At 54.1% G+C, this 25,568-nt stretch overlaps 8 protein-coding genes and 1 non-coding gene across 9 annotated transcripts; 5 read left to right on the top strand and 4 right to left on the bottom strand.

Moving 5' to 3' along the window:
• Window positions 1–22: 22 nt before the first annotated feature.
• Window positions 23–2,059, bottom strand: BDY24DRAFT_25948 (uncharacterized protein). The gene is made up of 5 exons (XM_076636832.1): window positions 1,937–2,059; window positions 1,815–1,822; window positions 1,672–1,742; window positions 1,508–1,576; window positions 23–1,349 (listed from the first exon to the last, which is right to left on the bottom strand). Exons 1-5 carry the CDS (start codon window positions 1,948–1,950, stop codon window positions 237–239), a joined length of 1,275 nt encoding a protein of 424 aa, XP_076497668.1. The 5' UTR covers window positions 1,951–2,059; the 3' UTR covers window positions 23–236.
• A 1,574-nt stretch (window positions 2,060–3,633) lies between these two features.
• On the top strand, window positions 3,634–5,286 carry TFA2 (transcription factor TFIIE subunit TFA2). The gene is made up of 8 exons (XM_076639962.1): window positions 3,634–3,746; window positions 3,825–3,907; window positions 3,980–4,126; window positions 4,202–4,442; window positions 4,558–4,620; window positions 4,721–4,819; window positions 4,964–5,097; window positions 5,180–5,286. Exons 1-7 carry the CDS (start codon window positions 3,659–3,661, stop codon window positions 5,041–5,043), a joined length of 801 nt encoding a protein of 266 aa, XP_076497667.1. The 5' UTR covers window positions 3,634–3,658; the 3' UTR covers window positions 5,044–5,097; window positions 5,180–5,286.
• Window positions 5,287–5,576: 290 nt separating this feature from the next.
• On the bottom strand, window positions 5,577–9,386 carry BDY24DRAFT_385424 (uncharacterized protein). The gene is made up of 6 exons (XM_076639961.1): window positions 9,158–9,386; window positions 6,999–8,603; window positions 6,628–6,863; window positions 6,518–6,540; window positions 6,152–6,415; window positions 5,577–6,046 (listed from the first exon to the last, which is right to left on the bottom strand). Exons 1-6 carry the CDS (start codon window positions 9,303–9,305, stop codon window positions 5,947–5,949), a joined length of 2,376 nt encoding a protein of 791 aa, XP_076497666.1. The 5' UTR covers window positions 9,306–9,386; the 3' UTR covers window positions 5,577–5,946.
• Window positions 9,387–9,619: 233 nt separating this feature from the next.
• Window positions 9,620–12,709, top strand: YTP1 (Ytp1p). The gene is made up of 13 exons (XM_076639960.1): window positions 9,620–9,894; window positions 10,369–10,396; window positions 10,512–10,590; window positions 10,676–10,816; window positions 10,971–11,095; window positions 11,180–11,239; window positions 11,314–11,389; window positions 11,488–11,587; window positions 11,669–11,746; window positions 11,827–11,944; window positions 12,048–12,070; window positions 12,174–12,253; window positions 12,331–12,709. The coding sequence occupies exons 1-13, from the start codon at window positions 9,758–9,760 to the stop codon at window positions 12,630–12,632; spliced, it is 1,347 nt and encodes a 448-aa protein (XP_076497665.1). The 5' UTR covers window positions 9,620–9,757; the 3' UTR covers window positions 12,633–12,709.
• Window positions 12,710–12,829: 120 nt separating this feature from the next.
• On the top strand, window positions 12,830–16,144 carry BDY24DRAFT_385418 (mannose-1-phosphate guanylyltransferase). The gene is made up of 14 exons (XM_076639959.1): window positions 12,830–13,001; window positions 13,131–13,270; window positions 13,420–13,469; window positions 13,603–13,637; window positions 13,787–13,855; window positions 14,019–14,132; window positions 14,209–14,230; window positions 14,307–14,391; window positions 14,552–14,680; window positions 14,775–15,021; window positions 15,124–15,170; window positions 15,287–15,363; window positions 15,482–15,521; window positions 15,632–16,144. Exons 1-14 carry the CDS (start codon window positions 12,897–12,899, stop codon window positions 15,690–15,692), a joined length of 1,221 nt encoding a protein of 406 aa, XP_076497664.1. The 5' UTR covers window positions 12,830–12,896; the 3' UTR covers window positions 15,693–16,144.
• Window positions 16,145–17,880: 1,736 nt separating this feature from the next.
• On the top strand, window positions 17,881–19,871 carry BDY24DRAFT_385412 (uncharacterized protein). The gene is made up of 5 exons (XM_076639958.1): window positions 17,881–17,988; window positions 18,083–18,403; window positions 18,652–18,676; window positions 18,751–19,290; window positions 19,367–19,871. The coding sequence occupies exons 1-5, from the start codon at window positions 17,951–17,953 to the stop codon at window positions 19,754–19,756; spliced, it is 1,314 nt and encodes a 437-aa protein (XP_076497663.1). The 5' UTR covers window positions 17,881–17,950; the 3' UTR covers window positions 19,757–19,871.
• Window positions 19,872–21,181: 1,310 nt separating this feature from the next.
• Window positions 21,182–21,277, bottom strand: BDY24DRAFT_t45. The gene has a single exon. It is a non-coding gene; the product is annotated as a tRNA-Leu (tRNA).
• A 1,026-nt stretch (window positions 21,278–22,303) lies between these two features.
• On the top strand, window positions 22,304–24,248 carry HIS1 (ATP phosphoribosyltransferase). The gene is made up of 5 exons (XM_076639957.1): window positions 22,304–22,568; window positions 22,966–23,001; window positions 23,090–23,159; window positions 23,288–23,655; window positions 23,773–24,248. Exons 1-5 carry the CDS (start codon window positions 22,424–22,426, stop codon window positions 24,165–24,167), a joined length of 1,014 nt encoding a protein of 337 aa, XP_076497662.1. The 5' UTR covers window positions 22,304–22,423; the 3' UTR covers window positions 24,168–24,248.
• Window positions 24,249–24,402: 154 nt separating this feature from the next.
• BDY24DRAFT_385407 (GNAT family N-acetyltransferase) lies at window positions 24,403–25,433 on the bottom strand. The gene is made up of 6 exons (XM_076639956.1): window positions 25,329–25,433; window positions 25,211–25,240; window positions 24,985–25,129; window positions 24,731–24,876; window positions 24,606–24,651; window positions 24,403–24,513 (listed from the first exon to the last, which is right to left on the bottom strand). The coding sequence occupies exons 1-6, from the start codon at window positions 25,365–25,367 to the stop codon at window positions 24,419–24,421; spliced, it is 501 nt and encodes a 166-aa protein (XP_076497661.1). The 5' UTR covers window positions 25,368–25,433; the 3' UTR covers window positions 24,403–24,418.
• Window positions 25,434–25,568: the final 135 nt, after the last annotated feature.

Raw genomic sequence — 25,568 nt, 5'->3', positions numbered from 1 at the left:
GACAGTAAAAATCGAGAGGAAGAAACCTAAAAGGGGAACAAAGCAAGCTAGCAAAAAAAAAGAGGACCCGAACGCCCCTCGAACGAAGCGCACCAACTCTTTTGCACGACTCCTCACGACCTTCCCTCCAGCTGAGCGATCTTGAGTTTCACTGTGAATATCGGAAGGGAAGCAGAAGAGTCAGCGGAGGGTCTCGGGAGTTCGAGGGAAGAAGAAAAGAACGGCAGCAAAAACCACTACTCACAAGATGAGACCTCCTGAAGAGACTTCTGCAACCTTCCCCTGGTGTCGGATATAAGATCGTCTCGTTCGGCGAGCTTCCCTTCCAGAGTCGTGATGTACTCCTTTCTCCTCTCTCGGAACCTTCGAGCTCCGATCTTGTTCCTATGAGAAGAAGGGAAGCGAGGAGGAAGGTCAGAGAAAGTCGAGAGCGGGAAGCCGGGACGCGTCGAAAGAGAGAGAGAGAGAGATAGAACGACGAACCTGAGCTGCTTCTTCGCCTTCGTGCTCAACTTGTTGTAGGCTTCCCTTCCGATCCCCCAGCAGTCGTCCCTTCCGCTGAAATCCGGAGTGGTAGCTCGACCGGATCGAGAGGAGGGAGAGTCGTCGAAGAGGGAGGATCCGTTGGGACCGAAGGTGTCGAAGTCCGAAGGGAGAGGCGGGAGGTCGTGGTTGGAAGTGTGATCGAGTTGTGAGGAGCTGGAGGAAGCGATGATGGGAGAGGAAGGGGAGAGTTTGACTCGTTTGCGAGAGGAGGAGTTGGAGGTGGAGGAGACGCGTCGAGGGGTGGACTGCGATTCGACGATTGGGGAGTGAGATCGTTTGGAGGAGTAGGAGGCGGTAGGGGGAGAGATGGAGAGTATAGGGGTAGGTTCCGAGTTGGCTGAATCGTAGGAGGCTTCCGAAGAAGCGAGCGATCCTCGTCGAGAGTCGAACGAGGGTTGTCGAAGCAACGATCCAACCGTCTCCGCCATTTCCATCCCTGAGTTGCAGTTGAAGAAGCCTGAGAATCCACATTCCACCCTTGCCTCCCTCAGCTTCCTAAACGCCTCGTATCCCATTCCTCCGTCGAGTAAACTGGTGTCGATGCTCATTGGAGGGGGAGGAGAGCCCGAACCCGACGACGACGAGTAGGCGACTCCTGGGTCGAAGTAACCGTCTTGCTGGAGATGAGAGGGAAAGGGGGCAGGGTATGACTGAGGGGAGGAGAAGGTAGATCCACCAGACGAGGAGGAGGAGGAGTGGTTCGAGGGAGGCTGTTGGTAGGCGTATTGCGGCTGAGCGGGTTGCGGGAAGGTGTAGGGGGAGGGGACGGGTTGATTCGTGAGGTTGTAGGGAGACATCGTGTACTGAAGAAGGGAAGATGGTTGAAGAGACGATAGAAGCTGAGGTCAGCGATTGCTCGAGGAGAGACAAAGTCCAGAAGAAGAACAAGCTGACGCCTGGACAGGACGCAGAACCGAGCGGCGAAGCGAGAGGAAGAGGAACGGCATCGACTTAGACTCACGTTTGAATCGAACCAGGACTGCATTTCTTCAACTGAGGGAGTCACAGCAGAAGCTCCGTCGTAGGATAACTGTGTAGAGAGAAGAATAACACAGTAAGGGAAGGGAAGAAAGTCAGATCCTACTCCAAGGCTGACTGAAAAGGAACAAGAAAGATCGAGCTCACGTCTGGATGTTTCGGAAACGACGGATGACTTGGAGGTTGTTGCGGGCGAGAAGAGTAGAGAGACGAAGGATCTGTGAAGGAATTCATGATCAGAGAGGTTTTCGATGATGGTGGTTTGGAGGAAGAAGAGCGAGCAAGCTGACCTTCGAAACTGCATCAGCGAAAACACGGAAGGGAACGAAAGGTCAGCTCTCGGAGGAGAGAAGGGAGGAGGCCGAGGTGAGCAAACGGCAGCCCTACAAGAGCATGCGAGAACGCGGCTCACCTGTAGAAGGACATGTTGGTGGTTTCTGAGAAAGATAAGAAGCGAGAGGTGGCAGTGTTGGGTGGTGGTTGGAGGAAGATCAAGGAGGAAAGACAAGGAACCAGAAAAAGGAGGCCGTCGAGATCGGATCATCCCCCTGGGCGCCTTCCTCTCGCCCTTTCCTCCCCGCAAGCCTTCCCCGAGTCCCCGTTTGTAGGGAGGCACGCTTTACGAAGATACTCGCTCAGAACGATCATCCTGTGAGAATCTTCCTCTTCGAGATCAAGAAAAAGGAGCAAGAGGAAGGTTTGAAACTACTCTCTTGACCTTCCAGAACTGTGTCTCTCGCGACTTCCTCCGATCTAGTCCGTTGTTCTCCCTCGATTCGGATATGGAAGAAGATCTTCTTGTGACTCCAAAAGCGGAGGAGGAGACCAACTCTCTTCGGCAACGAAGGCAACAGACCAAAAAAGACGCGTGGGAAGAAGGAAAGGAGCAGGAGCGAAAGATGACCGAGGACCGGAGCTCGTTCAACCTCTCTCTCTCCCTCTCTTTTCTTCCCTCGACCCATTGATGATCAAGAGACGTAGGAAAGACTACAAGAAGAGGAGAGAAAGAGTTCTAACCTAGTTCGAGAGGCCGAGATGCCGAGGTCGAAGGTCTCACCATGCTGAGGGAACGTTTCGGATTCTGATACCTTTGTTTTAAGAGATCCTGGACGTGATTCAAGTCTATTGTAGACCAGATTCATCAATATAGAAGTTTCCGGTGCAATCAAAGACCTGGCCTGGAGTACCGAGGAAGCAGAAGTCTGCACTTGAGAGGATCAGTCGAGGTGAGAAAAGCGACGCGACTCGCTCGACGACACGAGAGTCGAAGAAGGAAGGAAGGAAGCTGAATCAGTCGTCCTTCGAGGACGCGTGCGGCTGAGCTGATCTTCTACAGACATGCGACAACGCAGAGGGTTCCGTAGGAGTGAGCTGATGGCGGTTGCATGAGCTCAGCAGGAGAGGTCAAAAAAGCTGGACGAGGAGCGCCGACGCGATCTCCAAAAGTTGGAGAGGAGAAACGAGGAAGAGCAGCGAAAGAACCTCAGTATTGAACTCCTTCTTGGAAAGAGGTACTCACAGGTTAAGGTCGGTCTCAAAATCGAGAGAGAAAGGAGGGCGAAGGAGGGCGAGAAAAGAAAAACGAAGGGAGGAGGCTGCCGAGGAAGAATGATCGTCTGCTGAGAGAATCGAGAGAACCGCGACAGCTGCTGAGTAGCGAGGATGCTGAGAGAAACGAAGGGACAATGGCCAAGCGAGGATGAACTTCGAGGCAGCCGAAGGGGGTCCGCTGGGTCGAGGAGGGGGTAGGAGAAAGTGGGAGGGAGGGAGCGTCGGGGAGGCGGACGAGACGAGACGTGCGCTAGTGAGCGTTCTGCGGTAACAAGAGAGTGGAGCCAGGAGTGCTTTGTCAGACGTTTCCTCTGCTATAACTGGATGGGGAATTGTGAAAGGGAGAAGGGGAAGGAAAGGACGAGCCTCGAGAAGGGACTCGGGAGCGCCCTTTCCGCCCATTCATCTGAAGTAGTTCCCTTTGCTTTCTGAGCCAAAGAGCGTCGTGACCTTAAAGGTTTTAACGTATCGATTGATACGGGGAAAAGTCTGGATTGAGATGCTGGTCGTCAAGAGTCGAAAGAAGACGAGAACTCGAACCGCTCAACCTCATCGTTGACCTCCAACGATCAGCACAGACGCCATGGCTTCTTCCTCTTCCTCACTTCCAGTCAAGCACGAGCTGCAGGATGGTGGTCTCTCAGCAGATAGGAAGAAGAAGCAGAAGATCGGTGAGCTTCTCGACCTCTGTGGACCTCTCTTTGCGAGCTCGAGCTCACACTCCTTCCTTCCCACCTTTCCTCTTCCAGCCGTCGTCTACTCTCAACCAACAGACACGGGTCGAGGAAACCATAGCAACACGAAGCTCGCCTATGCTGTTCAGGCTCTGAGGGTAAGCTTCTTCTGGGACTCGCTAGGCCCAAGGAGCAGAAAGCTGACTTCGCCGTCCTCGCCACCTCTGAAGGAGAGGAAAGGAAACCCAGCTCGAGCTGAAGATCTCTCGATGGAGATTGGATGGGAGGAGCTCCAGTACGATCAGGCAGCTCAGGATCTTCTCAAGGAACATGAGAAGATCAAGTTTGATGAGCGAACAAAGCTCTTCTCGTACAAGGTCAGTCGAACGACTTCCTCCCCTTCTCCTTCCCGCCCTCCCTCGTCTGACTTTCGCCGTCGTTCTTCTTCTCAGGCCGACCATCAAATCTCTACTCCAGCCTCCCTCCTCGCGACCATCAAGCTTCACAAGGACAAAGCAGGAGGTGTCTCCGTCAAGTCGCTTCGAGAATCGTGGGCCGGATCCCAGCAAGCTCTCGAGGAGCTCATCAAGGAGGGAGATGTCTTGCCGATGAAAATTGGGAAGGAAGGGAAGTACAGGCAGGTGTTCTGGAACGAGGTTGGGTTGGAGAGAGGTGGGAAACAGGTGGACCAGGGTGAGTTTTTCGAGAGGAGGAGGCGGACGAAGGAGGGAGAGGGGATTCGAGCCGACGCTGACAATCTGTTTCTCTCCCTTCGTTTTCCTCACCTATCTGCTTCCCTCGACGACAGAATTCCGAGACGCTTGGCATGCTCTCCGAGTTCCGGCAGATATCGAACGAGCTTTGGACGAGAGTGAGCTCCCCTCGTCTCCTCCACTCCTCCCTTCCAACCCCGACGCGTCGCTGACTCCCCACTCTCGACTTCCGTCTCCTCTTCCATCCTCTCTCGCTAGGTGGAATCCGAGCCTCAGCCACCGAAGATTCAGATCGAGCTGTCACGGGTCCCAAAAAGAAAGGAAAGAAAGCTGGTGTTCGAAGAGTCAAGCTCACGAGTGCGTTTCTGTCTCTCCTTCCTTCCCCATTCCGTCCGACCACCCGCTTTCTTTCCTCTCCCCCTCCTCCGATCCACTCCTTGCAACTCTCCCTTTCGATGTGAACTGACCTCGCCCTTGCTCGCTGGTTCCCTATCGAAACAGATCTTCACATGGCCGGGCTCGGAGTCGACTTGTCGAAGGATCGTGTTGGTTCTGCTGGGACCGACAAGAAGAAGAAGTAGACGCTTCGCTGAGAGCGCAGCTTTCTTCTCTCTTTCATAGATTTACCTGACTAAGTGAGTCTATCGATTCTGATTGTCGTCTTCCTCTTTCTTTCACGTCGCTGACCTCGTTTCCGTTCTCTCTCCCCTTTCGAAGGGTTCTCCGTACCTCTCTGTACCCTTCGCGTATCCTTTTCGCTTAATGTCCCTCACGAACCCATCATTTCATGCCCCTTGCATCTGTACCTCCCAAAACGCTGATCGTGTCGTCGAGAGTTCGTCGCGTCCTCCCTTCGCCCCCGAGGCTCGAGCTTCCTTCCCTCTTCTCGGACTGTGGCCCGGCTTCCCAGACATTGGACGATCTGCTTATACCTACACAATGTCCGACAGTAGTTTTCTTCGCTTCTTTCCCGTCCCCTCGACGAGGAGACGAGCATCGACGCGTTGTCGATTCAACGCCTCCGACTCCCGTCACTCTTGCCTCGCAGCTTCGTTCCAGGTTGATAGAAAGTGAACGGAGGTATCCATGAAAGTCAAAGATACCACTAGGAAGGAAACATTAAAGAGGGCATCAAAGATAGAGAAGAAGGAACGTCGAGTCGAAGGGGATCGAGAGGAGAAGCTATTGTGAGAGAACATTAACGAAGCAGAGTGGGAAAAGAGCGAAGCATGCGAGGACCGAAAACCGAGGGATGAGAAAGAAGCAAGGGAGAGTTGGTTATGAGGGTAGAGTTGAACAGTAACAGAAGGAGGGTAAAGTAGATGAAACGGGGCCGTGAACGATGAGGGTTGAGAAAGAAAGAAAGGGGTGTAACGTGTCGTAAAGAAGCAAAAAAAAGGCAAGATGGACGAGGAAAAAGAGGATGCGATGATGTAGTAGAGAAAGGAGAATGATGAGGAAGAGAGACGGAAGAGAGACGAAAGCTACATGATCGAGCACGCACAACACCCTCCGCTCTTCTTCTCCTTCTTTTCCTGAGCGTCTTGAGCGGAAGAGCCAGACATGGGAGGAGTGGCGGGGTATCTGTCAAGGACGGCAACAAAAAAACAGTAAGCTCTCGACTTCTTCTTCTCGCCGTCGTCGAACGACGCGTCGGCAGACACCGCAAAGGACAAGGACGAGACTCACAAAGGATCCACCTTCCTCATCTGACCAGGCTGCTGAACGATCGGAGCACCACCTCTTCCGTTCCCGTTCGCGTTGTTCTGGAGGTACGGTGACCTGTTCTGGGAGTTGGGGAGGTAGTGCGCGTTCTGGAAAGGAGCGGGGCTCGTGGGACCTCCGTTGTTCGAGCGAGGAGGTGCGAGTTGACTGTTGGAGTTGGCGAGGTTGAGAGGTGTTGGACGAGGTGAGTTGGAGTTGTCGGTGGGAGGAGGTTTTCGTTTGGATGCGCTGAGGGAGAGGAAGAGGAGAGGGGAGGGGAGACGAGAAGAAGTCAGCGACGGCAGAGACGTGAAGAGGAGGCGAGAACCGAAGAAGAACCAGAAAACGCACTCGTATCCGAAGGTTCCAGGAGCCTGAAAAGATACAAAGCAAAACGACAACGTCAGTATCGAAATCCTGAGAGACCGAAAGAGCGAGTCTAAGGGCCACGTCCCACTCACCGGCGGCGCTTCCTCCTCCTCGTCTCCCCTCTTCCCGCTGTAGTTCCCACTCCCATCCCCAACCTCTCCGTACTCCTCTCCTTCTCCATTCTGCACAGGTCTTCCATTCGCCAGTCGAGGAAGCTCTGTTCCGTTCGTCCAGCGATCCGACTTCCCTTGCAGCGGCGAACCTTGGACGGGTCCCATCTCCTCCCACTTGTCCAGCGGATTGGGAGCCTTCTGCTTCTTCCGGACGGCTGTGAAGGTAAGAAAAAAGGGAAGAGATTCAGTGAAATTCGAGAGAGGAAAGACCGGAGCGAACTGAGGGCAACGGCGAGGAAGGGAAAAGGAAGAAGAGACGCGCCGAAAACAAGAATCGATCAAAAACTCACTCGGCAAGATGTTATCATCCCAATTCAACGCCTGACCTCGTTCACTACTGGTCGGAGGAACCGAATCAGGTCCGAACATGCTCATCCTGTACCCTCCAAACTCGTCGTCCTCCGGCGTCGGCGCTCGAACGTTGTCGGATTGAGACTTGGGTAACGATCTCGGACCTGTCGAAGCTTTCCTCGATCCTGGAGCTGGTCGAGTGACCGCCGACGTTCGAGGTGTCCGAGGCTGGATCTTGGGAGGTTCGAGGGAAGCGATAGGACCTGGGGAAGAGGATTTCCGAGACTGAGGGGTCGTCGTTTTGATGGGCTGACGACCGTTGGGAGTGTTTCGAGCGGAGGAAGAGGAGGAATTGGATCGACCGTGAAGTGCTGCTGTACTGGTGACTCGACGACGACCTTCCGAGACTCCGTTGGGACCTGGAGGGGAGGGCGTGTTGTTGTTGTTGCTTCCTGAGGTTGAACCTTGATTCCCGTTCGTTCCGAACTCCTCGACTCCTCCTCCTCCTCCGCTACTAGGCGAATGACCCTTCATGGCGATCTCCAGCATCTCCCTTCGACCGGCTCCACTCCCTGTCTGTCTGAAGAGCTCCCTCTCGGTGAAGGTATCGACCTTTCCGAGCTCCAATCGACCTCCTGCTCCTGGAACGACGAGCTCGGGAGAGAGGATCCTGAACGGAGCCACCTCGTCTCGGATCATCCTGTCCGACCTGATCACCTCCGTTTCCGACCAGGGATCGTCGTCGTCCATGAGAACTGGAGATCCATCGGGGTAGAGGGAGGAAGCATGGGAGGTGGAACGAGGGAGAGGTTGAGAAGGAGGAGAAGAATTGGAGGCGAAGAGGAGCTTGTTGTTGGACGAGGTCGAGCCTGAACGTGACCGAGGAGCGGGAGCTGGGATGCGAGTAGGAGGGTAAGGAAGAGCCACTGTGCGTTGTTTGGGTGAGAGGGAAGGGGAGGAGGTGTTGGATCCTGACGACGCGTTGGCGAGGAAGTGGTCGGTAGGCGAGGGTGTTCGAGACTTGTTGGATCGATTTGGAGGGAGGTCGAGATGACGTTCCGAGGGTGAGACGTCGGCTATCGGAGGAGCTGGTGATATGGCGTAAGAATCCGAGGTCCATGGTTGAGAGGAGGAGTTGGCTTGAACTGGTTGTTTCGAGAAAGCGAGAGGGGTGGACTTGGTTCGACTTCGAGGTCCGTCCCGCGTCGACGTCGGGCTCCCTCCTTCTGTTCCTACTTCTCCACCACTGCTACTATCTCCTATGAACCTCCCTCCGAGCTCCTCCTCTTCGGACCTAGGGAAGAAGACGTCCTCGCCGTCCTTCCTTCGAGCTCGCGACGGGATTGGGATCTTAGAAACGGCGGTTGGGCTGCGACTGATTGGAGAGACCGAGAGCGGAGGAGGTGGAGCATTAGGTGGAGGAGTGTGGTTGTAGTCTTCGGAAGAGCGGTAGGAGTGGTGTTGAGGAGTTGGACGATGCCATTGATGAGCTTGGTAGTCGGACGGGGAGGAGTGGGAGTTCAGGGAGGAGTTGGAGGGAGGGATGCTGATAGGTTTGGGATTGGATAGTCGTTTGGATAGAAAAGCTGCTTCGGATTCAAGTCCTGAAAAGAGAGAACGAGAGATCTCGTCAGCTTTTGCGAGAGATGAGGAAGAGGGAGGTCCAAGAGGTGTTGAGGGAGGGAAGGTCGGAGTCGAAGAGCGCCTGCTCCTCCTGCTCCTTTTCCAGCTCGAAAACGAACGCCAGCAGGAAAAGCGACCTCTCCAGAAGGAAGAGCTCTCGATACTTGAGCTGAGATTCCTGAAACTGCTGCCAGAAGGACGAAGAAAGAGGCCGCAAAGCTTCGTCTCTAGAGCGTGCGAGCTCCTCCTTCGTGTTGAGCTTCCGCCGAAGGGAGAAGGGTTCGCCTCTCCCTCCTGCTCCCCGAAGGCCCATGAGACCTCCGCGATCTCCATATCTCTCGTATGCATCTCTGGGTCGATCTTGAGAGAGGATCTTCGAGCTAGAAGAATCGAGGGACTTGCCGGAGCAAGCCCTTTGTTCTGTTCCATCAGCCCCTCCCTCCTCCTCCCACCTCCTCCCTCCTCCCAGCCTCCCACTTCGTCGTCGCCGTGCTCGATAACCATCCAAAGACGAGAAAAGAGCCAAATTACTCACTCTTCCTCAACGTGGGTACTACTTCTTCGTCCCAGCTAACTTCTCCTCCTCTTCTCTCAGCCCCAACTCCTCCTGATCCTGCTCCTTCCCCTCTCGAGGATGACCCCAGTTCATGCTCGACTTGACGGTTCAACGTAGCAGCAGCCATGCCTTCTCTCCTCCAAGCTGGAGAGGCAAGTCGATAGGAAGATGGTGGGGGTGAGGAGAAGAGGAGAAGGACAAGGGAGGGTGAGAGTTGGAGGGGAGGGAGGGAGAGAGGTGAAACGAAGCGACGTTTGAAGTCAGAATCTCGATCTCGGCACCAACTCGGATGCGAGACCTTCGTTAAGTTTTCTCACTCGAGAGCGAGGGTTTCAGTAATCTCCTCTTCTTGGAAAGGAAAACCTTGCTTCCAAAAAAAAAAAGGGGGGGGGGAGGAAAGAGCTTGGACGCCTCGGCCCTCTTCCGCCCTTCCCTCCTTTGCTCCCAACCTTCACCCTTGGCTGAAAACGGACGCGACTATCTTTGGACCTCTCGAGCTTCTCCCCTCGCCAATCCTCCATCACCTCGCGAACCTTCTTTCCTTCCCTCTCTCCTCCTCTCTCCCAGCCTCAACGGACGATGGACCCTCGACACGAACACCACGTCTCGGTCGTCGACACCTCAGAACCAGCTGGGACACTGATATGGATTCATATCGTCGTCCAGACGCTCTCCTGGTGCATCCTGTTTCCTTTAGGAATGGTCTTTGGAATCAAGTGAGTTCAGCAGAATCAAACGAACGAAGGGAGGGAGGAGCTGCGAGAGGGAGAGAGAAGGAAGGCACGTTCGGCGAGCTCTCCTCGCTCTTCTTGAGCAGATTTTTGAAGATCGAGTTCGAGAGGCGCTAGCGGCTTCCTTGGATGTGTGAAGGGCCCGAATCCGAGCTCGAGAAGAGGCGAGGGAGAGCAGGGAGAGCTCACGCAGAGAGTGACGTGAGCTCGGAGGAGTGAGCTCGAGAGTCGCGGATTGGGTCGTCCTTTGCTTGAAGCTGGTTTGAGAAAGGTTTCGAACAGATGTTGGTTTGAAGGAGGAGATTCAGAGGAGATCATCGAGCCATCAATCTTCCCTCGCAAGCTCAAGAAGAAGGAACCACAGCTCTCCCTCCCCTTTTCACCGAGCTCACCTTTTTAGGAGGGCTGACGCGCTTCCTTTCTTTTTCGTCTTTCTTCCTTTTGCCTCCGTCTTTACAGGAAGTCGAGATGGCACGTACCACTACAGGTCAGTCTTGACTCTCTCACAACTCTCCGTTCCGCTTTTCTTTCTTATCGAGCTTTCTTTTCCGCAACAACGAGCTGACCTTTCGTTCGATCGCCCTCCTCCGCTCCCTTTCCAGTCAGCAACGCTCGTTCTTTCTAGTGCAGGATACATCTTAGGTCACCACCACGGTGGTAGAGAGTATCCCAAGACCGTTCGTGAGTTCCGCCCTTCACCTGTCTCCTGTTTTTGTTCGAGCTCGACGCGTCGACGTCGGCTGACTTTTCGTTTTCCTTGCTTCAGATTCTCCCATGGCCTGGGTTATCGTTCTGATGCTCCTCGTTCAGTCGGCGTCTGGAGCGTACCTGAAGTCGCATCTTCCTGCTTTTCGATCGGTGGTCGTTCGGATCCATGGCTACCTCGGAAGGCTTTACCCTCTCGTTGGTGCGTCGACGTCGTCTCTTCTTCCCTTTGCGTCGAGTTCTTCCTCGTCGCTGCTGCCTCCGCATCAAAACTCACCTCGCTCGAAGATGCTTCTCCCATGTGCATGGTTCGCAAGCTCACTCGGCCTCTCTTTTCTCTTTCTCTCCTCCCTCAGGCTGGACCCAAATGCTCTTCGGCATTCAAACCTACGCTGGTCTCTGCCTCGGAGAAGAAGCGATGCAGTGCTACGCGCATCACACCTTCGGACTCTCCTTCATCCTCTACGGGGCCCTTCTCACGGTAAAACTTCCGTCTCTCCTCTTTTTGGGAATCGCATCAGACGCGAAGCTGATCGCTCTCGTTCGTACTCGTTCCTTTCTTCAGATCGCCATGTACGCTGGGACAGGCTGGATAGCGAGACGAGGGAAACCTCAGGAGCTCTATGTGAGTGTTTCAAATCCCTTTCTCAAGCTCAGTGTGGTCGAGACTGACCTAGATCGTCGTTCGTCGTCTCGTAGGACTCGCTCATGATCATGACTTTTGGGATCATCAACACCTTCTCCATGCGACACTCGGACGGATGGTCGCACAAAGGTTCGTCTTTCCATCCCTCTCCCTCTCTCTCTCAACGACGCGTCTCATGACACCCCTCCCTCCTTTCTCTCTCTCTCTCTCTCTCTCTCTTCCGCTAGACCTCCAGCACACCGCCCTCGGCCTCCTCTGGTGGGCAGGAGGAGCCTTGGGAGTCTTCATCTCCTGGACGGGCAAGAGGAACTTTGTTCCTGCCATGGTGTACGTTCTCTCATCCTTCTCTTCTTCTCCTTTCTCTCCTCGTCGTCGTCTGACTTCCCGTTTTGCGTTGGGTTCGAGCAGGTTCATCATGACCGGCTACGCCTTCGGAGGACACGTTCAGAAGATGATGATCTCGTCGATGGTGCATAAGATCCTTGGGTCAGTCTCGTCGCGTTCCTCTCTTTCGTTCGTTCCTTCGGTTCGTTCTGACGCGCCGACTGTCTTCGTTTGGTCTGCAGTTACGCTTTGGGCACAGCAGGCGTCGTCCGAGCTATTGAGATCTTCTTTGTTCTGAAGGATCAACCTAGTGGGGAAGGCCCGGAGGGAGAGGGCGTGAGGGGATGGCAACACCTCTACGTTCGTTGCCTCGACGCGTCGAACCAATAATTTCTTCTTCTTGGAACCGAGGCTGATCCCTTCCTTGTTCTTTTTCTTTGGCCGTTGTTTTATTCTGAGACAGCCCTATCTGCTCGTCCTAGTAGGGTTCGTCCTCTCTCTTCCCATCCTTTCCGGTCTCCCTCTCTCTCCCTTTCAGACGCGTCCGAAACTCACTCTCCCCCTCCCGCCTCGTTCCGTTCCGTCACAGATGCATCTTCCTCTCCGCCACGGACGAAGAACTCAAAGCCGTCGACGACGCTGGGCTCGATGGAGTGACTTACATGCTCAGTGGGTGTTTTTTTACCTTCTTTTTTTTCTTTCCTCCAACCCAACCCTGACTCCCCTCGATCTCGCTTCCCTCGCAGTCATGTTCTCCCTCTCGTTCCTCATCTACCTGATCATCCTGACGCTCATCTCAGCGTACACGAGTCCGACGTTCGGGGTCTCGTCCTCCGATCCGAGCAAATCGAAGGAAGAGGGATCCCTAGGGAGCGGGAGGGGCTATCAGGCTTTGAGACGTCGAGGTGGAGCGGGAGGGGAAGCGGAGGAGTACGAGTTGGAGGAGGATCTGGACGGGGACGCGTTGGATGTGGATCGCGAGGGAGGGAGGAGCAGGGAGGATAGTTTCGAGGAGGAGATGGAGGGGAGGAGCGGGAGGAGGAGTTGAGCGATTAGACTAGTCTAGTCTAGGTGCGATCTTTCCTTTTTTTGGGATCTTTGCTCGATAGGATTTTTTTGGCTTTGTTCGGTGGAAAGCGAAAAGAGAAACGAGAAGGAAAACAACAACAAAACCACAACGAGTAGAAGTTCAAACTCCGAAACCCACCTTCCCATCTCACCTCCCACGTTCCCCCTCTCCCCTCCAACGTCCAACTTCAGCCCCATCCCCTCCCCCCTCCCCTTCCCCTCTACTTCTACCCCATTCGAATCAATGAGCACCAAAGGAGTAATCCTCATCGGGGGACCTTCCAAAGGGACCCGTTTCCGTCCTCTCTCGCTCGACAAACCCAAGCCCTTGTTCGAGCTGGCTGGCAAGGTGAGCTTCGAGCGAGTTTCATCTCTCTCTCCTTCTCGCCCCATCCTTCGCTTCCGAGTTAACGAACTAACGACTGCTTTGTTGTTTGATTTATCGTGCGTGTGTATGTGTTGTTGTCGTCGTTATCAGGCCATGATCTGGCATCAGATCTCTGCTCTGGCCAAGGTCAAAGGGCTGAACGAGGTCATCCTGTTGGGAGTGTACGAGGATCGAGTGCTCGAGCAGTTTTTGAGGGAGAGTAGGAGGGAGTTCCCGGGGGTTCAGATCAAGTGAGTGGGAGCTCTTTTCATCTCTGGAGGGATGGTTGGGTGGGAAGAGCGAGAAGAGGGAGGGAGGGAGGGAAGGTTCACGAAGGACGAGCTCCAAAGATCGAGCTTAACTTTTCCTTCTTCGTTGTTGTGTGTTTTTTGGCCTGCAGCTACCTTCGTGAATTCCGAGCTTTGGGAACGGCTGGAGGGTTGTATCACTGTGAGTTGGCTCGGCTCTCTTCTTCTCTGTTCCTCACGATCCCTCCTCGCTTCCCATCTCCTCCTCCCCGCATCCGGAACGCAACGAGCTCACTCTTTTCGTTGTTTTCTTCTCATCGCTTGGATTTGTTCAGTCCGAGATGCTATCTTGAGAGGCAAGCCCGATCAGGTAAGTCGTACACTCTGGATCCGGGTTGAGAAGGAGGGAGGGAGAGAGGGAAAAGAGAGGGAGGGAAGGGGAGGGCTGAAGGAGCGTTGAGCCCGTCGACTCTGCGTTTCGTTTTGCTGACTTTTTTCTGGTGGTTGATCGTGAAATAGATCTTCATCCTCAACGCCGATATCTGCTCGACCTTCCCGTTGAGTGAGATGCAGGCTTTCCATGGAACCGTGAGTTTGCTCGATTCAAGGGCTCGAGGTCGATCCTTGAGCTCGAACGAAACTCGACGCTTCCCTCCCCTCCCCTCCCGAGCTCGAGTAGCTCCATCGTTCGAACGAGCGAGCGAACGAACGCTGACTCTTTCATTTCGTTTTGTCTTTGTTGTTCGTGCAGCACCGAGGAGTAGGAACGATCGTCGGCAAGCAAGTCCCCAAGGGAACCGAGCAGCGATTCGGAGTGATGGTCGTCGATGGAGAGACCAAGCAGGCGATTCATTACGTTGAGAAGGTCAGTTCCCATCTCTCACTTGTCCTTATGATCTAGATCGAAGCTGATGTGTTATTCTTTCTTCGTTGGGGTTTAGCCTGAGTCGTGGGTTTCGAGCAGTTCGTTCCCTTCCTCTCTCATTTCACGCGTCGGGAGACCGGAGCTGATGTTGTTCAATTTTTTTTCGTTTCGCAGTGATCAACACTGGAGTCTACCTGTTCGACAAGTCCATCTTCGACGAGATCAAGGTTGCCATGGAGGAGAAGTCAAAGATCGCTGCGTGAGTTTTCTCGCTTTCTTTCCTTCGCGTCGCTTCGCTTCCCTTCCTTCTTTCCCTCCCTCCCTCCCTCTCCCTCCTTTCCTTCCCCATCGTCTTTCCCACTAAACCTGACTCGTCTCTCTTTCCTCTCACTTCTGTTCTTGCTTCGCTACTCGAACAGCGAGGACCCAACCTCCGACCCGGACGACATCATCCACCTCGAACAGGACGTCATCACTCGTCTCGCTGCCAACAGGAAGCTCTATGTTTACGAAACCAAGGACTACTGGTCCCAGATCAAGACTGCTGGGTGAATTTCCGAACGCATTCCTCCCTTTCCCTTCACCTCTCCTTCCCGCTCACACCCACCCCTCCTCTCCCCTCCTTCGTTCGTTTGTTCGCAGATCCGCCCTCCCAGCCAACGCCCACTACCTCTCCACCTCCCCTCCTTCCTTCCTCACCCCTCCCACGACCAAAGGCAACCCCCACCCCAACGGACCTGAGATCGTCGGATCCGTGTTCATCGACCCGAGCGCTCAGATCGATCCGAGTGCGAAGATCGGGCCGAACGTGTCGATTGGGAAGAACGTGGTCGTCGGGAAGGGAGTGAGGGTGTTGGAGAGTATCGTGTTGGAGGGGAGTGTTTTGGAGGTGAGTGCGCGTGGGCGAGGAGGATGTGAGAGAGACGCGTCGAGGGAACGGACGAGCTGACTTCCTGGGTCCTTTCCTCGCTTCTCTCGATCGTATTCGCAGAAAAACTCCGTGGTGATCTACTCGATCGTTGGGGCTGGGTGCAAGATGTTCGTCCTGCTTCTCTTCTCATCTCTCCTCCTAGCTCGCCTCCTCTCCCTCAGCTTCTCGCCTCCGTCGCTGACTTCACTTGCTCCCTCTCTTCTTTTTCGTTCTTTCGTTGCAGTGGAGCCTGGGCTCGAGTTTCCGGAGAACCCGAGGATCTCGCAGCCGTCAAGCCTCAGAAGACGGTCACGATCTTGGGTGAGTTTTCGTCCCGAGTTTCGTTCAGGTCGAGCGTCGAGTTTTTTCTTTGAGAAAAAGAGGCGTGGGAAGATGGTGACTGACTTCAAACGTTCCTCTCTGCTTCGATCTCAAACAGCCGACCACGTCACCGTCGCCAAAGAAGTTTGCGTTCGGTCGTGAGTCGCCCATCTCCTCCCTTTCTCTCCTCCTTCCCTTGCCTTCCTTCCTCTTCTACCTTTCCCTCCCACTCGAACTGACCCACCCCTCCGCTTTTTCGCGCTCTCAGATGCATCGTCCTCCCCCAGAAGGTCCTGCACAAGTCGTCAGCGAACGAGGTGTTGCTTTGATTCGGCCAACGAGGGTTGGTGGGAGGAGGGGTAGCTTAGATTTTTAGATTGGAGTCGGGCGTTTGGTTCTTCGATGGGGTTTCTTTGATGGAAGAGGGAAGAGAGCGAAGGGAAGAGAGAGGGGGAGAGGGAGAGGAGGGAGGACGCGACGCGATTCGACTCGACTCGACTCGAAGGAAAGGACGAGGGTTTCTATTCTGCGAGAGGAACAGCTTCGACCATACCCAATATCTCTCTCACTTCCTTCCTTCGTTCTGAAAACGAACAGAGAGGAAGGGAAGAAGGGAAGCAGAGTCGAGATCGACATCGACATCCCGACGCATCGTTCTTTTCGTTCGTCCAACTCTCGTCTCTCTTCCCCGTATCCACCTCGATTGGGGGTCTTCCCACTGAGCGGTAGAACCAATTTTTACCCTGGTACGACAAGAAAAAGCATTTTTACATCTCCCTGGTCACGTAACCCTCTCCAAAGTTCAAACTCCGAAATTCGAACGACCTCGAGCGCCGCTCTCCTCCTCGTTTCTCTTCCCCAAACCACCATCATCAAGAAAGCCACGAAGACCGAGATTGCGAGCGTGGATCACGGACGTCAAGCGCATTGCTCTTGACGTTTAGACGGCTCTTGAGCCTCATCTCTCTCTTCCAGCTTTTCGTTCGTTCGTCTCCTTCTCGTTTCCTTCTGTCCTCCCTTTCCTTCCCTTCTATCGTTCTCTTCTCTTTCAGTCACTTCGGATCCGACGCTCTCCATCCCTAAGGCATTGTCTGAGCCTTCATCGAAGCTGAGCGATCCCTCTGGGGAAGAGGGTGAAGTTGAGATCCATCGTGAATAAGAGTGGAGCTTCTGAAGTCGGGAGAAGCTCTCGCTCCGCTCCTTTTCTTCTTCCTTTCCTCGTTTCTCGCCCTCCTCCATGGCTTTTTTTTACGGAAGCTGAAGCTCGGCATGCCTCCGAGACATCGAAGTTTCTCTTTCTTCGTCTCGGGGAGGTTGGCAACTTTCCGTGTGTCTGGAGGAGGAGCGGGTCGCTTGCTTTGTCTCTTTTCCTTCCCTTTCTTCTTCCTCACTCCCACGTTGTGTTCCAAACCCGCGATGGACTTTAGATAGACCTTTGTAGTCCTCCTGTCCTCTTGCCTCTCACGAAACGCCGGAGGACTGGGGAGGTCTGAAGGGACCTCTTTCGTTCACGCGACGGTGTTCACGTCCCTCCTCGTCTTCCTTTCCTTCTCTATCTCATCATCATCTCACCCTCTATCGACCCCCTTCTCCCTGAGATAGTCCTTCCCGTATCTCTTCGTTCCCTGGCCCACATGATCAATCTGAAACGAAGAGGTTGAGGCAAGGGTCATCCCTTTCTGAAGGGCTAACCGGACGTCCCCCTTCTTCTCGTTCCTTTTCATCTAGTCTCGCTGGTTCTCTCCTTGAGGTTCAGCTTCTTCTCCCTCCGGTGTGGTGAAGCTGAATGGCTTAGTTCATCCCGGAATGAGAAGGGTGAAAAACCTCTCGATGAGCTCGAGCAAGCATCCAATGTCGACGTCTCGCTTTCTTCGCTTTGCACTGCTCCGCTGTTTCGTCCCAGCAACTTTTGAGTGCAGGTCCAGGGCTCAGGTGTAGGTTGTGTGCTCATTCGTTCGGTCTCGCAACCATGCCAGCATGTACAGGTTGGGAAGAGATCGAGCGAGCGACGCGTCTCGACTCCACCGTTCTTGCGGGAGCTGTGACCTTCCTCACTCATGTTCAGCACTTCTTCTCCCTAGTTGTTCTTAGCTTCGTTGGCTGGGTGTGCGCTCTGATCGTGCTTTCGAGGGAAAGGACTCGGACGTCCAGCAGCGACGCGTCGGTTCTCGAAGGCGGATCATCTCTCGGTTTCTATTGACCCTCAAGAGCGTTGTAGCACTCGTAAGCTGTTTTTTTCTAGTCTCTCTTAAAGTTCCATGATAGGATGGGTGCGATTTCTTGGGCTGAAACCCTCGAGTTGAGGATTCAGGCGCGTCGCAAGCTCACTTTCTGTCGACTCGAAGCAAGAGAAGGATGAAAGAGAAAGATAAACCTTGAGCTGAACGCAAGAGGACCTTACATGTCTCCACTCGAGCTGAGAACATTTGCCGCCTTGCAGACGAAAACCGAGATCTGAAAGTTGAAGCTCGAAAGCGAGGTCGAGATCCACCTCACCTCTTTCTTCTTTCAACCACGACAGGCCCTCCCCCTCTCTCCCCTCCTTTTTTTTCCTTTACGAGAAATTAAGCATACCTACTCTTCGGCGATGGCCAACGCTCCCACTCTCCTCTCGATCCCGGTCGAGTTCGTTCCTCCTCTCCTTCACACACTCCCCTTCTGTCGCTCCCTCCGAGCTCACCCTTCTCCTTTCCCAAGCTGACTCCTTCTTCCTTCACAGACTCCACCGAGCCATCATTCTCGCTCTGCACGATCCTCTTCAACTTCCAACCACCTCCCGTCTTACTAACGGTCTCTTTGACGCTCCTCGACCAGCTCTCGCGGACGATCCTGGGAGGAGAGGGTTGATGGCGTTGAGCTTGACCTGCAGAGCTCTCAGAGACCTCGCTCAGAGCGTCTTGTTCAGTAGAGTCGAGCTTGGTAGTTTGACCACGCTGAAATCTCTGGCTGGGAGAGTTGGAACACTGGGTGGGAAGGAGGAGACGGAAGAGGAGGAGAAGGAGGAGGAGGAGAGGAGGAAGGAGTTGTGTGCCGGAATCAGGTGAGTTCTCGCAAGTCATCCTTCGTGTTTACGACTGATAGGGAGATGACGGAAGGAGGGATAGTCTGGTGGAACGGTGGAGAGCGAGCTGCTCCACGTCGTCTTCGGCTGACGGAGGAAGGAGGGGGGGGAAGGGAGGAGCGAGCTCAACACGACGCTCCTGCTTGCTTCCCTCTCAGCGTCGTTGAGGACTTCATATCTTCAAGAACTGTACGAAACTGACTCTCATCTTCTTCTCTGTGTATCAGATGGCTTCACATCGACTTCAGCCTCGTACGTTCGCTCCGTTTGCTCCTTCCCGCGGCCCAACAAGTCGAGCTCACCTCGCTTCCCTCCCGGTTCACCAGTTTCTCAACCAACGCATCACCAACTTCTGGACTACCCTCCCACTTCTCCAATCCCTGCTCTCTTCAGTCCCAGACCTTCGAATCCTCACCTTCGAAGCAGGCCGCTTCGACGCTCTCATCCTCTCTCACCTCTCAATGCACCTTCACTCCAACTCGCTCCTCCCTCTTCTCACCTCCTTCGGTCTCAAGGAAACCTCTCCTCGTCAACCACCTGGAGCTCCCTCCCACGACCCTATGGTCGCTCTCCTACCCATCTTCAAAGGGAGGGAAGGACTCAAGTGGATCCAGATTGAAACGGCGGAGGGAGTGGACGTCGAGAGGTTGGAGATGATGGTCAACGAGTGGAAGGAATCGAAGATGAGGTTGAGAGGGTTGAGGGTTAGTGTTCAAGGAACGGCGACTAAGGCGGAGGTGTTTTTGGCTCTGTTGACGAATGAGGATGTCGGAGGGGAAGAGCTGGCGGAGGAGATGAGAGAGCTGGTGGTCAAGCTTCCAAGATGGAACGAGTCGAGTACACTTCCAGTCGCAGTTGGACACGTCGTGAGTCTGCTTTCTCCTTCTTCTTCTCGGCTCGTACTCTTCTAACGAACCTCTCTTCCCCGTTGATTTCATCCAGAATCCCCTCCTCTCCTCGCTCACTCCTCTCCGAAACCTCCACACCCTCTCCGTCGGCTTCGGATTCGCACCAGCCAACTCGACCGTCTACAAGGACGCTTCCATCGTCTTGGCCAACGCTATCCCTTCTCTTGAGCTCGTCTTCTGGCCTGGGTACCGTCGTCCAAACAGGGTTTACGGAGTTAGGATCCGAAGGAGAGTGAGAGGAGAGGAGGAGCGTCAGGACGCGACGGAGAGTGGATCGGACGCTGGGGAGGACGGGGAGTTCTTGCACGTCGAGGAGGAAGATTTGATTCTGCTGGGACTGGTAGCTGGCGATGAAGGCTGGAGAAAGGACGAGTGGGCTGAAGGAGTGGGAGGGGAGAGGGATTGGGCGAGGTTGCTTGCTTGAGGTCGGTCGAGGTGTTCGTGTTTCGTCTTTCTTTCTTTCTCTCTTTGCGTTGGACATCTCACTTCGTACATCGGGCTACATTACATCCCTAGTTAATCTATGACTCTTCGATAAACACGTCTTATTCCCTGTGTCCTTCCCTCGTCAACCTCCTCCCGTCCCTCCACTCAAACCCAGCTCGACCAACTCGAACCCCTCAGCAGCAGCCTCCTCATCATGTTTCTATGGCTTGCGTTCCATACCAAACCCGAAACCAAACCCCATCAAAGCAGTCACCGTTGCGATTCATCGATCTCAGCACTCAATTGATCCCCTTCCATCAACAACGTCTCCACCTCCTCCTTCAACTTTTTGATCTCACCCTTGGTTCGAAGGGTCTTCTCGATGAAGAATGGGACGGTTCGGCGGTGGGTACAAGTGGGAGAGACGCAAGGGCAGAAGTGGACGAGTGAACGGTTGGACGCGTCGGAGGATCGAGGAGGGAGGGAGTCGTCGTTGGTTGAAGGGGATGGAGAGCTCATGAGAGCAATGAGAAGTGAGTCTGAAGAGAAAGGTGTGAGCGTGGGTTGGGAGGGGGTGATGGTGGTTGGGAGTTGGAAGAAGTTGAGCTCGAACGGGAACAGGAAAGAAAGGAGGCGAATCAGTTGGGATTAAAATCGTTGAGGGGGAGACGGACGTGAAGTCTCCGAAAGTGACTTGGGAGCTTCGAGAGCATGGCTATGAGAAGTGTAGCTGAGTTGATTTCTGCGGAAAAAGTTGCGATGAGAAAGATTGGGAACTGAAGGCGACGGGTTTTTAAGAAAAACACGATTGATCGGTCATCGCGTTCCATTCTGGACGAGCTATATATTCAGTCGATACATATGTTGAACTTCGTGTGTACAGAACAGCGACGGTTGGTTGTCTTCGAGCGGTGGGAGAGAGGGATGAAATGAAAAGACGGAACGGGACTCGACGCCGCCGTCTTTCTCTCTTCCTTGCTGACTCGTCTTTTCCCTCGTCCTGAGGCTGCGTTTCCTGCTCGTCGTCTCTGGGTGCTTGGGTTGGGAAAGGAGCGAAACGGTCAGACTTGATCAAAGCTCGGACGCCAACTCGGAAAGAGAAAGCAAACGGATCGCTCACCCTTCTCCTTCGAACCAACCAAGATTAGCGATTTGGGGATGCGCTTGAAGAAGATCATCACAGCGATGAAGCTCAGGTCTCTTGACTGGACAAACAACGTAGATCTCCTTGTTCAAGTGATACTCAGACGAGGAACGGAACAAAGAGGCATGACGAAGACGCGTCGAGCTGCTCAAGCTCGAAGAGGAGGCAAGAAGGGAAGAAAGGTAAACTAGTGCAGGCTTAACGAGGTAGGAAACTTATCGAAGTGGCTACTGAAAACTTGGCGAGGGAAGTGACGACTTGGACGAGAGGGAGCAAAAGTGAAGACGATGGGATTCGAACCCATGCCATTTCTGACTAGCGAGTAAACTCTCATTCACCTTAAGCTAGCGCCTTAGACCGCTCGGCCACATCTCCTTATGGACAACAAGTGTCCTTTGATGACAGCGGTTGCCGAACCGCGGTACCTCACCGCTTGTGTTTTCTCTGGAGGAAGGGGAGGGAGGGAGGAGAGGAGACGCGTCGCGGCAAGATTCGAAGATCGTGGTGCTGGTCTTTGAGCAGGTAGTTCAGCCACATCTCCAGACTAACAGTAATATGTACTGTTGACGATGAAGATTCTCAGTTTTCATCGCACTACTATCTCTCCGTTTCGGCTCCCCTTTCTTCTGGACGCGTCGCGACGAGAAGGTCAGTCTCGGATCTCGTCCGGAACTTGGAGTCACTCTCGCTCGCGTGTTATGACAGCTATGCATTTGAACAGTTAGCACGTTTTCTGAAGAGAGAAAGTTACGTCCTTCGCTCGAACGTCTAACGTCGAGACGAAAGGAGGGTTGGACGACGTCTTGTTGACATCTTTCCCTCTGCCAAAAACATGTAAGATGCAAGGCAGATGTTCATCTGCCGTAGGATGCTGGGGGGTAGGGGGATGTAGATGGCAATGGCAGTTGGTGGTCGTTGAACAAAGAGGGAAAGAGGAGAGACGACGCGTCGAACAAGCAACACAGGAGACGGGTGCGAGTCTTTTACAGCAGCGACGATCTCTTTCCTGAGTAACTTCAACCTATATCTAGTGCGCTATAAAGTATGGAGTTGCCTAAGAAGGATACAGCAGCCAGACATCGCGACGCGGACGAGGAGTGAATCGCACTTCTTCGACCGCGGTCGTTCGATTTGCCGAGAAGGAAGGATCTCAGCAGCTTGATAGATCAAGAAAATTTGGATCTCAGATGAACCTAGCATCGCTGGGCTCAGAAACAAACGAAAAAGCCCGAAAAGTCAGTCGGGTTGTGAGCTCCCAACCTCTTCTCTGGCTCTTGCGGCTGTGATTTTTAAAGCATGTTTCAAAAATGACCTGGACCTGGACCAGTGCTGCTTCTCACCCTTTTCTTCGCTTCAATCTCTAGCAGAAAATCCCCGTCTCGCGTCGAGCTTCGAGGGTAAGCCCAACACGTTCTCCGACGTCTCTCTTTTTCGACTGACTCCCCTTCTCTTTTCGCTTCGTTTCTTGACCTCAACTCTCACTCCCTTCCAACACTTCCACTTCCCACCTACCTCTCAACTATGTCTGGACTCCTCTCTACCACCCCGGAAATCGTCGAGGCTACCACCTCCTCCAGTGGACGAAGCAGGTTCGCTTCTCGAAGTCCTATGGACCTCTTGGCTGAAAGTTTGGGAGGGAGGCTGCTGATGGCCATCCCTAAGAAGGGTGAGTTCTCGATTTCTTTTCCACGGTTTTGGGTGAGACTTGGGAGGTTGAAGGCGCGCTGGGCGGATTGCAGGGAGCTAGGGAGGGACGTAGCAGGAGAGGGAGCGCGATGAAAGAAGGGAGGGAAGGTGAAAAGAAGGAGCTCGAGCTCGACTTCCTCCTCCTTCCTTCCCTCTTGAGGCCGACGCTGGCTCTCATTCAGCCTCTGGTCCACAGAATACCCTCAGCTAGGCGTTCGAATGTGCTAAACTGAGTTCAGAGCTCGTTGGAAGTGTCTGGTTCTCGACTGGGAGCTCTTTTGAGCTCGCTGGCAGCGTCCCTCCTTCGATACCCTCCCCTTCAGTTTCTTGCTCACAAGCTGACCTTTGCATCTTCTTCTACACTCTCTCGTTGCCAGGACGTCTTCACGAGAAGTGTCTCGAGCTCCTCAAGGGTAAGTGTCGTCTCTTCTAAAAGTTCAGCGTCGGCCGACGAGCTCGAGCTCACCCAGCCTCTCCTTCCCTCCTCCTCTTCTCCCTCAGGTGCCGATATCCAGTTCAACCGAGCTCACCGACTCGACGTCTGCCTCGTTCAGAACCACCCCATTGCTCTGTTCGTACATTCTTTTGGTTTCTCGGGCCCTATGAGCTGCTCCTGACCTACGTTCCTCCCTTCCTCGCTCCCGCCCTCCCTCCCCCTCCTCGTCGACCTCCTCTTCGACCACCTCTTCACCTATTCAGCGTCTTCCTCCCCGCCTCCGACATCCCTCGATTCGTCGCTCACGGATCCGTCTCTCTCGGTATCACCGGACAGGACGTCATCCTCGAGTCAGGCCTCTCCGACCTCATCACTGAGCTCCTCCCTCTTGACTTCGGAAAGTGCGCTCTCCAGGTCCAGGTCCCCGTCTCGTCGCCTTTCCAGACTCTCGAGTCTCTCGCCGGAAAGAGGATCGTCTCGAGCTTCGAGGTGATCAGTGGAAAGCTGTTCAAGGAGGTCGACGCTCGGGTTGGAGTGCAGGGGGAGCAGGCGACCAAGGTCGAGTACGTTGGAGGAAGTGTCGAGGCTGCTTGTGCGTTGGGAATGGCCGATGGTATTGTTGATCTCGTTGGTGAGTACTCCTTCTCGTTGTCGTGTATTTGGTTCCGAGCTGCTAGCCCGGGGAAGCAGGAAATCGAGCTGACCTGACGCGTCTTTTTCTCCCTCCCCTTCTCCTGTCGCTCTCCAGAATCCGGCGACACCATGCGAGCTGCTGGTCTCCACGCTATCCACACCCTCCTCTCCTCCCAGGCCGTCCTCATCACCTCCCTCACCCCTCACCCTACCCTCCCTCCTGCCCTCCTTTCCTCCCTCACCACCCTCGTCAGCTCTCGTCTCGCCGGAGTCATCGCTGCTCAACAAAACGTCCTTTGCACCTACAACATCCGACGAGATCTCCTCGCCGAGGCCAAGTCTATCACTCCTGGACGACGAGCACCCACGGTCAGCTCGCTGGAGGAGGAGGGATGGGTCGCCGTCAGCGTGATGGTGAAGAGGAAGGGGATGGCGGACGTGATGGATCGATTGGTTACGGTTGGAGCTGAGGACGTGCTTATCACGAAGTTGGACAACTGTAGAGTTTAAATGGCTCCATTTGGGATGCTATAGGTTAATGCTTGGTTATTAGATTCTTGCTTGGGTTGTAAAATGGAAGCTGGAGCAGAACTTGTCGGAGAGATGGCGAGGAGACAGCTGGACGCGCCCCGTTTTCTCTCTCCCGAGACTCTGAAACTTTTTGGAGAGCGAGCGAAAGAAGGGAAGGATCGTTTCAACGGAGGCAAAGTTGGTTCAGGTGTCCGAGACGCTTCCGTCGATTCTCTTGAAACTAAAGCATCTCATTCGAGGTCGGCGAGTCCTTCCAACGCCTTGGTACCGGAGAGACGCACCGACTGCCACTCGGGCATGATGCTAGCGTGGACCTTGTCCTCGTCTGAGAAGAGGGAGAGGATGAGAAATGCGTTTCAGCTCAAGGAGGGGGTGAGGAGGTCGAGGAGGAGGCAGAAGAGAAACGGTCGAGCTCACAGAATCGAATAGCGGGTTCGTTCCAGTCCAACACCGACCAGTCCATCTGAAGAGGAGGAAGCAGCGAGGACGTCAGCGACGAGAGCACATAGGGAGAGAAGGGACAGGGGCAAGGAAGAACGAACTCGAGCACAACCCTTCTCGAGGGCGATCTTCCCAAGCTCCCTGAAAACAGCCTTCCCGACTCCCAACGATCGGTGAGCGGGCTGGACGTAAAGATCCTCCAGGTAAAGTCCAGGCTTTCCAGTCCAGGTAGAGAAGTTGAAGAAGTCTGGTGAAGAAGCGAGGGAAGGCGACGAGGAAGGTGATGAGTTCGAGCGGGCACTGGAACAGCTCTCCTGCCTCCAATCTGAGCTGAACAGTAGGGTTGATGACTCACAGAGACCCATACCGATGACCTCCTTCTTCTCTCCATCGAGCTCAGCGACGACGCATCGAGCGTATCGCTCTCCTTCTCCGAACATGTTCTTTTTGAGATCCTCTGGCGTGGCGAGCGCAAGTTCGGCTGATTTCTCGTAGACGGCCTGACGAGATCGAGTTGGAAGTTGCGGTCAGAGCTATGGGTGATTAGTAAGGAGTGGAAGCAGGCATGAACAAGGACGCACGAGTTCCATGATGAGTCCCAGAATGGCGGGCTGAAAAGGAAGGAAGGAGGGAAAGTGGCAGCTCGAACGTTTGCTTCTTTTAAGCTCGAGAAGGGCAAGGATAGAGAGTGAAACGCACAATGTCTTCCTCGGTTGCTGGTCGGATGCTGAAGCTCATGATGGTGAAAAGTCTAGGATGATCCGAAGAGAAACGAGAGAAAGGAGGTGAGAAACGAGATCCCAGAGGGAAGCAGGGCTGAGTCTAGTCGCGCCGATCGAAGCCCTCCCGAAAAAGGTGAAGAAGGAAAAAATGCTCGGAACTTTTATGACTCATGACAGTGATTTTTGAGGTCAAGGTATTCTTCTTCTGACATTTTCA

This window comes from Mrakia frigida (assembly GCF_051309035.1).
Source record: "Mrakia frigida strain ATCC 22029 unplaced genomic scaffold BDY24scaffold_11, whole genome shotgun sequence".
NCBI lineage: Eukaryota > Fungi > Basidiomycota > Tremellomycetes > Cystofilobasidiales > Mrakiaceae > Mrakia > Mrakia frigida.
This window is presented reverse-complemented; position numbering and strand designations above follow the sequence as displayed.